This window comes from Seriola lalandi, unplaced genomic scaffold (assembly GCF_002814215.2).
Source record: "Seriola lalandi dorsalis isolate HSWRI2012SDOR001 ecotype SW California unplaced genomic scaffold, Sedor1 jcf7180002054409, whole genome shotgun sequence".
NCBI lineage: Eukaryota > Metazoa > Chordata > Actinopteri > Carangiformes > Carangidae > Seriola > Seriola lalandi.
Genome location: NW_019524962.1, coordinates 417,043 through 428,472, shown reverse-complemented (window position 1 = coordinate 428,472; position 11,430 = coordinate 417,043). Strand labels below are relative to the sequence as shown.

Here is an 11,430-nt window from a genome sequence, read left to right as displayed (position 1 = left end):
ATTGTTATGATTCTCAGGCAAGTTTTGAACCACCTTTTTCAATAATTTCTGAACAGTTTTATCGACGTTTATTATGGATGGACATCATAAATAATAAGTCATGGCTCTGAGAAAGAGTGTGGTTTTTGAATCAGATTCACCTCATGTACTTGTATCCACATATAAGTCCCTCACACCAAAGAAAGAAGGAATAAGCTACGGGGCTGCAGCCAGCAGGGGGCACTGAATACAAACAAATCAAGAGTGTGAAGTCCTCTCCTCATTTATTTTTAATTCAATTCTTTGCCCTTTGTAGTAAAAGTGCATTTTCATTTGCCACATTAATTTATCAGTTTCTCTAATTTTGGAAACTGATTATGCACACTCACAGATCCCTGCTTTATTTAGATATAACTTTTCAAAGCTGTACAAAGAAGTATAAAGTTTAATGAATAAAGAGCAATTTCTCTCAAGGAAGTCAATCTGGAAGTTAATATTAAATCCAATCCATAGTCTTGTTTTCTTCCACTGTATCTATAGTATCATTTAGAACCAGTAAGTATTTTTATTGGTCCCTGAGTCATGCAGCGTAGTGACTCTGTAAATCGTGGACTGCGCCATGAAGTGTTGAGCCATAAATATAAGTGTTTGCTCAGTGCCAAACAAATCTCTCGGTGAAATGGGTCAAACGGCAAAAAGGGCAAAGGTTAAATATCCTACAGTTCCTGAACCTATCCCAGTGAAACTCCGATGTAGGTGTGTGGTGTGAGCGCATTAGATAACTTTCCAGTGTGTCACTATCATCACCTCACACCTGTATGAAACCACACACACACACACACACACACACACACACACACACACACAACACACACACACACACACACACACACAACACACACCCTCCTGACGCTGTGGGCGGAGTCTCTTCGTGACTTAAAACTGGTGCGTAAGGTGCCTGTCATTACGCACACGGAGCTCAGCAGGAGCGCACGAGAGGAGCGCGAAACCACTGGACTCTTTAAGAAAGATTCTTCCTTAATTCACAGATTGAAGTTGATGCTTCCTCTGTGAAGGAAACGAGACTGGTCCGCTGTTGATGTTACGATGATCGATCTGTGGAGTTGTTGGGTAAGTCGCTTTAAATATTAATATATTAAACAGTAATAAGTTGTGTATTCTAGCGTGCACTGCGAATATACTGTATTATTTATTACATCATAATAAAAATATCTGTGTCAGTATATTACATTCATGAAAAATTTAGAAAAATGTATCTCTGATCAATATAAATCAACAATTTGAAAATGGAACAGTTCATAGTTTTCTTTATTTTAATTTCCCAGAGTTATCAACAAGATTCAGTCAATCTAAGTCACTTTTTCCTTCTCATATTGTTTCATTTTGATATTTTTTAGAGCCTAGAAGAGGTAAAACTATCCAATATTTGACAAGAAGAAAGCAAAAACAGATGTATTTTTTGCTATTTTGAATGTCATTGTGTCTGTACACTTGTACAGAAAACAATGAATTTGGGAGAAATTTGAGGTAGAATAACTTTCTTTGCTGCTGCTGCTGCCTTTTAGAACAATAGAATGAGGTTTTTATCTTTTATCCTCACCTTTAGGTTTAATTCATGACCCAGCAGATTTATAAAGATGTTATGTGTTGGTCCAAGCTTGTGAACAAAGTTGCCTTGGCTGCAGACATTATGTTATCATAAGCTGAATGAATGGTATTATTCATATATTCAGTGTTTTTCTTGGCGTCTCAGTTTTCTTTCTGGCGCCTTTTTGTTTTCTGAAGTCTTTATCAGAGCAACATTACACAGGAATGTGTTCAGCGGTTTCGGCTCCTGGAGCCTGTTGTGCAGCTCTACCTGTTCAAGGTTAACTGGTCCATCAGGTGTCTCTGTGATGTGATGCTGGGTTGTAAACTTAAGTAACTGAGTACATTTAGTCATTCTGAGGTGTTTTTACTTACTTTTATGCTACTTTATACTTGTATTCCTCTAGATTTCTGAGGGAAACAATTTACTTTTTACTCCACTGCTCTTATCTGACAGATACAGTTATAGATTGTGCATAAAAACACTAATAAACAAATAAAATACAGTAAATTGTTAAACATTAAACCAGTGCTCCTGATATTTTTGGCTTGCATTTCCACCAAAGAGACATTTCCCCATGAAAACTTTTCACATAGTTCCAATTAAATTATTGCTTGATAATATTTTTGTTCCTATTAATCATTTCAATTTAATTCTGATACTTTAAATACATTTAAATGATAACAATTTTTAACTGAAGTAGGATTTTTAAAGCAGGACTTCTACTTGTGTAGGAGTTTTTTTACATTCTTGTATCAGTTTCCTTTGACCTTGAGTAACCTCTCCCTGAGGTCAGTTGAATGTCACCTGTTTGACGCCTGGTCCATCCTCTGCGTCTCCAGACTCTACAGAAGATTCGATGATTCTTCGGAGCGAGACCAGATGAGACCTGCGAGCACTGGACCCTTCCTGAGATGTGCAGCTGACCTCTGACCCTCGCACCATGGACGTCCGTCTGCAGGCCAACCCTCAGCTCCACTACGCAGTCAACGGGGGGGCCGGCCGAAACCCCAGGTTTGGTGTAAGTATCTGAAAACAAAATCTAGGTTAATCAGGACCAGATTGAGGATGAACACACTTGAGATCTGCTTTGCCAATGAATTGACACAACTGTTATATAAACTACAGCCTGCAGCTATATATGTTGCATTCACGTCATATGGGATTCAACCTACCAAGCCATTTGTTTTGAAAAAAACACTCTTAATATGTGAATGTGAATGTTACAAATAAAGTTACAGATAAAGTAAAATTCATAACATTACAGCGTCTAACAACAGACTTTGCCATCACTTCTGTACTTTTATCGGAGCTTGCAGAAAACTTGGATGAAGTCTTGGATGTTGACATTTATGATATTTACAGGTGGGGAAACTGATAATTACGATAACTTTGATATGACGTGAACGTGGCATTAGCCTAGCTTAGCATAAAGACGGGACGCAGGGCTGTTTCTTGGACACTTTCTGACAAATAATCTGCCGTAAAACCACAATGTGTTTCTTCTACACTTTGTGTATTTACACACAACACATATTTTCGACACAGCTGCCAGATTTGAGAGCGTTATCAATCCTTTCATCTAACTCTTGGCAAGCAAGCAAAGCAATTAGCCCGTCTATACTATTCCTATAAGTCCCACCTAAATAATTATCGTCTACAATAAAGTAGATCTATTGGCTGTTGCCGGGACAACTGCTGCCGTATAGGGGACACAGGTTTGTATAGAGTCGTCTTAAACACAGTAAACACACTCAGCGTATCAGATGAACAACTGATTACACAAATCTCTGCGTTGTGTTTACACAATGCACCCAGTCACCACAGACGCTGAGAAATTACACCTGCTTAATCCCTTCGCATGCCTCGGGGATGACATTCATTATCAACGCATAACACGGCCAAACCGGTCGAGCTGCAGTTTTCTAGGTCCTGAGCTGCTTCACGACAATGTGCACCATTCAGTCCAGCTGAAACCGGAACATGTTTATCTCCTGTGGTTTCAGTTGGGTGTTGCTGCAGGTGTTTTTTGTGTGTCTGTCTGTATGTGTAAAGCAAAACAAGGCTCTCGGTAACCTTGTTGTGGCGCCAACACCGATGTCAGCAACAAACTCTGTTTGCCCTGTCAACCACGAGCTGAAGGTCATCACCTTGAAAACAGCTCAAATAAGCAGCTTCCTTCAGGCTGGTGGTTGTGTAATTGTAGTAAAACATGGCCTGGGATCAAAACAACCTGTGAGATGTTCTATTCATCGTTGTACAAGTTCTGTTTATACACTTCAAGGAAAAACAGTAATTCCACTTCCGCTTGTAAATTTCCTTCCTAGTTCTGAATAGTTTGTTCAGTCTGGTCACTAGTGATTAAGTTATAAGGAACAGATTTGGGAATGCTCTTATTTGCTTTCTTTGTGAGAGTTAGATAAGATGATTGTCATATCTGTAGCAGCAGCTGGTTAGCTTAGCTTAGCATAAAGACTGGAAACAGAGGGAAACATGAAGCTTGGTTCTGCCCAAATGTAACAAAATCCCCCTAACAGCTATGTGTTTTTAATTAACACATTATATCTCTTTACAAAAACCAAAGCAAGAAGCTGGAGTCAGGATGTGGTTAGCTTAGCTTAGCATTAAGACTGGAAGCATAGGGAAACAGCTAATCACCCATCAACACCTCTGGCGCTCAGTGATTAACAGGCTGTATATTGTCTGTTTAATCTGTTCGCAAACAGGGATGGCAAAACTACATTTTGTGGTTTTATGAGAAGGTAAGACTTATATCAACTGCAAATAGGTAGGAAAGAAACGGTTTTGGTTTTAGTCTTTGTGCGCGATGGCTCCAAACGTGGCAACCTCACAGCAACAAGAAGACTTTGGGACAGTCACTGTGCCCAGACTCTTTGCCAAGAAATAGTTCCAGCGCATAACTCCTCCTAAAACCACGAACAGTGTTTTCACATTTCTGTTTGTTTACATATTAAACAAATGTTATTTTTTAATTTTCTAAAGGGAATGCATTGATAAAAAGTAGAAGAGAGAAAGGTGTCTGTAGAGTTCTACCTATGTACTCCTGCCTGCAGGGAATGAGTATGCCAACAGCTAAATTAATTTGTTTGTTTACCATTTAAGCGTCACTTAAAGTGAAATATCAAAGGTATTAAAACTAGATTTTGACAGAATGTACCTCTACAAGGTTTTGTACAATTACCAGTTTTGTTGTAATGTTGTAAAAGGAGCATGAAAACAGATTTTACTGCACATACTTTACTCGTTATGTAGTAGGTTTTCGTTGAAAAGGCTCCAGTCCTTCCTTTACAGCGGCTTATTTTTAGGTCCACGACACATTGTCACAGGGGGTTACCTATTCCCTACAGCCATGTGCTTTAGTTTAAATAGGTGGACTCGATCTTTATCAGGACTGAAAAAAAAAGACCACAAAGGGAAGCAGCAAAATCAGTAGTCACAGTGTGTTGTTACTGGATAGCCAATTGTGTTGTTTCTCAGTGGCAGCACTGTGTGAAGCAGGACAGGTAGCTGTGGAGGTGAAACACAGATGGGGAGAGGCAAGGAGGGAGGGGCAGCAGAAGAGAGGGGCATTTGAGCTAAATATAGGGTGGGAGAGAGGTTTGGAGGGTTGGGATGCAGGAACAAACAGGCCTGTGTTCACTCTGTACACACGGCTACTGTATGAGAAAGTCATAGTGGATGGTTTGCACCGTGGTGACGAGAAAGGTTGAAGACGAGTCTGGTGCTTCTTTACTAAAAATTAAAATCGGAAAGTAGAAGAGCAGCTTGAAATAATGATACTGAAGAAGTGGAGTCACAAGTTTTAACTGGTTAATACCAGATTCAAACTTTTACGACATGCTCAACAATTTTCTCGATGAAGATATTCGCACATCTAAATGTTTAAGGCACGTAGCCTGCACTGGTTTGCATCTCGCTCTGTGTGCATTGTCAAAATTAGAAAAAAAGGACATCACACCATATAAATAATATTTTCTGTGCTTTGGCCGTGACAGGAAGACGATGCTCTGAAGTTTCTGAGCCAAGAGGAACAGGAGTGCATCCAGTTCTTCGAGGACACCATCGACTCTTTGGAGGAGGGTCTGAGCGAGGACGACAAGAGGTCCGGGCAGATGAAGCCTGCCGCAAGCAGCAGCGGTCCTGTCGAAGAGATGGACAGATGCCTAACCTCGAGCCCCAAACCTGCGGTCACTGTGTCTTCCCTCGTGGCCAGACCTCTCAGTCCCAAAGACCAGGATATTATAGACCTGGTCCGCCCAGAGCCGGACTTGGTGATGACGAAAGAGCCAATCTTTAATCCCACCACTCCAGGTAGAGTACTGCAGTTGGTTATTGTATGAATCAAGGTACCCGACACAATAAAGAATACTTTATTTATTTATTGGCCTATAGTTACTTCAATATATTAAATCTAAAAATACTGGAATTAGCCTGTGAAATCGTTACCATGGTATGTTTGGAGGTTGCTAAAAACCCCCAAAAAGAGCCAAAACTCAAGTCATTATCAGATTTTCACCTTGCAATTTGTTCCTCCCAGATTTTCAGAGTATGTTGCCGACCCCTGAAAGCCACTTCGAGATAAAGCCGTGGCGTGATTCGATGGACAGCTTGCCTTCAGAGTACAACCCTCCCTTACCAAGTGGCAGCTTTGGGCCGACAGACAGCCACTCCTCCTACCACCCTCCAGGCTGTATTCCCACTCCGGTCCTGATTGCCCAGAAGATAGCTGAGAACCAGGCAGGTGGAACCTCCACCTTGCTTCCCTCCTCACTCCTCCACCGCCGCAGCCTCGACAATGAAAACCCACCGAGCTACAGCGCAGATCCTCCCGTGAAACAGGGTCCTCCTACCTCTGCTAAGCCGCCCCGCTTCCCTGCTAACATCAGCATGATACTCGGCAGCAAGGAGCACCAGAACCAGTCTCTGGCTAATGTGAACATCCACGAGAGACGGGCACAAATGCTGGCAAACCTCACAGGGACACCCCACCCTCTGCTGCAGGAAGATCCTCAGCAGGCTGCGGAGAAGAAGGCTCGAAATATTCCCACTCGCAGCATTTCCTTCAGGGACCCAACACCTGACAAATCCAGGATGGAGGCCTTGTCTAAGTTGGGCCTAAACAGGAACCGAGCCATGTCTGGGTGTCCGTCGCTCCTTCCTAACAGCACCATGCTGGATCCTCTTGCGGGTGCAGAAACCAGTGCCAAACCTCTTGAAGCCAGTGTTCCCCCAACAACAGATACCAGCACCAAAATGCCAGAAGCCAATGTTACAACATCACCTCTGAGCCAGAGTCACAGCGACAAAAAAGCAGAGATTCTGCTGACAAATTCCCTCAGGAGCCAGGAACACAGAAACCCCCAGCCGAGCCCCTCACCTCCAGCAGTGACACAAAGCAGTTACAACCCACCTCCTTTGGAAAACAAGGCATCTGTCCCCCCTCCACCTGAACTCACCTTGCTGGAATTTAACAGCTACGGAGGGAAATCTCTCGTGGTCAACCCCTCTCTTTCCTCCAGGAGCGAACCTGAAACCCATCCAACCAGCCATGAATCCAAAATCCTCCCACCTGCACTGGGTAACCCCAGCGAGTTCAACACCTACGGGGGAAAGACCAAAGTTATGACCCCTGTTTCCGTAACCGTGAAGAGGAACGACCTTCCTGACATCCTCAGCTCCCATATCGACAAGAGTCAAACCTTGCCCGCCAAATCAGAGCCGCTGCCCATTGAACTTAACAGTTATGGAGGAAAGAGCCGAACCATCAACCCTTCCGTCGGGTTAAATCGCCCTTCAGAAAGCTCAGCAAAGAGTTTCAAAGCTCCAGTGCCGACCCCGGCCCCAAGACCTCCTCGTCACTCCTACCATGGCGCCATTACTCCCCCGAAAGCAGCACAACGAGCCTTGTCCCCTGATCATAAGCGGAAGTCTGCCTCCATGTTTCGTCCCCAGGGCATCACCGTGCAGTTTTCTGGACGGGGGGCGACGAACGAATCGCGCAGGGAGGCGCTGAAGAAACTGGGGCTGCTGAAAGACTCTTGAAAAACTTTGTCGAACCTGAATCTCTGGTGCGTACCTGCTGGTGTGGGTGGTATTCTGGAAGTTTCTCCATGTGTATCTGAGCTCGAGGCGTGGTTGGAGAGAGGCATACTTTTACAGAGGAATGAAGCCGGATCCTGTGATAGACCTGCACAGCCAGTTCTCAATTCCTGGCCATAAAGAAAAACTGACAAACAAGTATGGCACTGTGCAGCTGCTGCACACTCAACACTGTTTTGACGACAAAAGTCTTAACAGATAAAACTGCAAACTGCTTCCTTTTGCCTCTGACCCAAGACATCATATGCCTCTTTTGGGACAATCTGATGCTGTAAAGAGAAACATCACAAAAGAGGCTGATTGTGAACAGCTAGATTTATTTTAAAACTGGGCCCCACTTCTGAAAATCATCTTATTGTCAACAGACCCAACGAAAAGACCTGAAACCGACAACGTGTTAGTGTGAGGCATTCAGCTCCAAGCCACGAATGAACCAATTATACTGAGGATGTAAATCCTAAAAAGCACAACTCAAAAAATTCCTTATTCATTTCCTTAAAGAACTGGGGACTTTAGTTTTTAAAGAACCGTCACTCTGACTGGAGGAAATAGTGCATATGTTGGGGACTATTTTCAGCGGTGGATTAATACACATGTGATACTATAGAGAGTTTTTCCAGGAGCAGGATTGAGTCAAAATAAAGTACAATGGGACTTTGCCTTAAGATGCTCTTTGGAAAGGGGCCCATAATATAAGTTTTATATAATATTTCCATGTCAACAATAAGGCTGGATCCTCAGTTGGGCAAAGCTGGCATTTGTTTTTTTGAGGACTTATGTTGTTTCAAAATGTAGTTTTAATACCATTATTACATCAGATTTTAATTGAATTTGTTCTTAATCAAAGTCACAAAAACTAACTGACACCCTGCAAACTTGGGGCATGTTTGTAGTCCATAATAGGATTGTTAATGGGAGCTCTGGGGAATGTATGGCATATATATGATCAGGGAAACCAGGGGGGGGCAGAGAGCTCAGTTTAGCCGCAGGGTTAGCAGGTTATTCAGGCTGCAAATTGTATTTTACGTCGTTAAAAATTAGAGAAGAAAAAAAAGAAAATTGAAAACAACAAACCCTCACCACATACTGAGAAAACACCTCCTGACCATTGTTTCTATATTTCTATATTTATATTTCTATAAAAGTATATCTCTTGTTTTACGGTGTCACCTCCCCTCTCATAAGTGAAATTATTTTTCATACCCAGGCTGTGAAGTGTTTATCACCTCTGTTACATGGGAACCTTCTTCTCTGTTTTCACTGGTTTTTGGGCATTTTTAGTCAGCAGGGAATGTGGGCCATTTTTTTTTCTGCTTTCTGAGGCGAGAACAAAGTTGAAAGCACTTTTCTCAAGAGGAATTTTATTACGTCTGACATATTGTGACAGTTATAAAGAGGCTTGTGTTGGCGTCCCGGACTAATGATGGTGCAGGAGTCGAGGGGGGGGGGGGGGGTAAAGCCGAGTTGAGCTGGAGGATATTTTTACTCCGCGGACAAAACCTCCCACGCCAAACCACAGACTGTGGAATGGGTTTGCGGGCAGGGCTTTTATTTTTTCTTTACTACGCGGAGGGAGATGTTTAAAACTGCTCTTTAGGGATGGGCGGGCACATGGCATTGTACAAAACACAAGCACTAAAACCACAGAGTCTAGAAATACATCCTGGGTCACTCATGTGTTTTATTCCTGTCAAGCTGTTGTCAATATCTTTGCCGTTTCTGACATTTGCAAGTGTGTTATTTAACTGTCTGTGTCTGTGTGTGTGTGTGTGTGTGTGTGTGTGTGTGTGTGTGTGTGTGTGTGTGTGTTAAATCCGGACTCCGGCCTCTGTAGTTCACCTACAGTAACTTTTGAAGTATATTTTGTTTCACACAGGGACGAACTCCTGTGTGAATTTTTTATTTTTGTGAATTTGTTTACAGACTCCGGTTCTCTGTAGTTTCAGCTACAGTCATTTTTGAAGTATCTAATGGTGCATACACACAGTGTGCGACTACAGGTTGTATAACACACCCCACTGTGTCTGCAGACTAGACAGATCTGCACAGACTGGGATAAAAAAAGAAAAGAAAAGAAAAGAAAAGTGCATCCATGTGTGGGGAAGCGGGACGATCAGTGTCCGTGTGGACGTCGCTGCTATGGGACAAACAGCCTGGTCGACTTTCTGACTTTTGAAATGTCCACATTATATATTGTATATACTCTGCATAATGTATGTAATGTTGAATTTTTGTCAGTCATTAAAAACAGAATAATCAAAACTTCTCTCCTGCTTGTTTTTCTTTCATTAACTGTGGAACGTGAAGAGTGAACAGGTGCTGTTCAATGATTGGCCACAGCTGGGGAATATTTCACCTGAGTGGAGCCTCAGAGGACGTTCGAAGGTGATGAGGCTCTTAAAAGGGGCAGTAAAGTACATCTGGACCTGTATCTATTGCTGCTGCCAGTAAAATGTTGGACTTGAGTGAAAGATAAAAGTTAAAAACTTAAGATTTTTACTGCGACTCACAAACTTTAGAAGAATAAAAACTGTTTATCAAACTTCTGTCTTCTTCTTCTGACTTAAAAATGTCGATAACACAGTTGATAATGATAATAATAATGATAATTACACATTTGCTGAAGCAGTGTAATTAACAGTAGAGTATCTTCAGTATGTGAAGCATGTTACACAACTCTTCTAACATTAATTTGATTTACAATCACTGTCTGAGCATCTTCATCGTCTGCACTCGTCAGTGTGAAACTAAAGTCTCATTATCAAGATGTTTTCATTTTTATCTCCAATGTGACTTCAAATTTTAAATTTGGGGAAATAGAATCGTAACATGTTTTTAATGAAGTTTGGTTTTTCTTTTACCTTCCCCCGTGTTTCACATTGGACTCGTTGTGTGTTGAACATCAGCAGCACAGAGGCAAACTGTCTGCACTGTAGACTGTTACGTAACACTTCAACACAGAGGGTTCTTTACTGAGGAGAGCTGCTGCGCTCAGGGAGTGTGTGTGTGTGTGAGTGTGTGTGTGTGTGTGTGTGAGTGTGTGTGTGTGTGTTTCCTAGAGCAGGAGGGCATCTGGATCATCTGTGGGTGTGTCTCAGGGTGACTGTCGTGTCTCTTTTAATGAGTGAACATATATCTCTGGTCCGTCTTTAACGGGGAGACGTGTCAAAGTCTGGTCTGAACACATTCTCTATTCTAGTTTACATCGCAAATGTTCCTGACTCGTGTTTCATAAAATAAACTGTCTCACCTGTGGGACACGTCGGTTCTTGGTAGTCCTACTTCTGGTCTGCACTGGACTCAGTCTTCATACACACCTCAACACTTTCTACATTGTTTTAAAAGCTTCAGAGTCTCTTGGTTCTGTCTGTGTAAAGCTTTTCCGGATCCTCACATCACTGCAGCTGTCGACACAGGAAAAAGTAAATTAAAGTGTTTACCACACGAAGAATCTTACTACACACTCGTTACTTCCTTTTCATGTCAAACAAACAAACATTTCCACCATGTTTGTGTCTCTCCAGCGTCGGTTCTCTCCCTTCTCCTCATTCTGACATTTTGGTTGTAAAATTTAAAGAGTTATGTTTCAGAGGAGACTTTACTTTTGGGCTTGTGCATAAAAACGTAAGTTAGGCAAATTAACAAAGGTCTGTTGTTTTAGTTTATATTTTTCCTCACTTGTTTTGAAAATTGCGTTTTATTAAATTTGCTTCATATTTTTC

At 42.1% G+C, this 11,430-nt stretch overlaps 1 protein-coding gene across 1 annotated transcript; it reads left to right on the top strand.

Annotated features, from left to right (window-relative positions):
• The first annotated feature begins 944 nt into the window (after positions 1–944).
• Positions 945–9,970, top strand: proser2 (proline and serine rich 2). Its single transcript, XM_023409948.2, has 4 exons — positions 945–1,110; positions 2,431–2,609; positions 5,605–5,920; positions 6,147–9,970. Exons 2-4 carry the CDS (start codon positions 2,532–2,534, stop codon positions 7,649–7,651), a joined length of 1,899 nt encoding a protein of 632 aa, XP_023265716.1. The 5' UTR covers positions 945–1,110; positions 2,431–2,531; the 3' UTR covers positions 7,652–9,970.
• Positions 9,971–11,430: the final 1,460 nt, after the last annotated feature.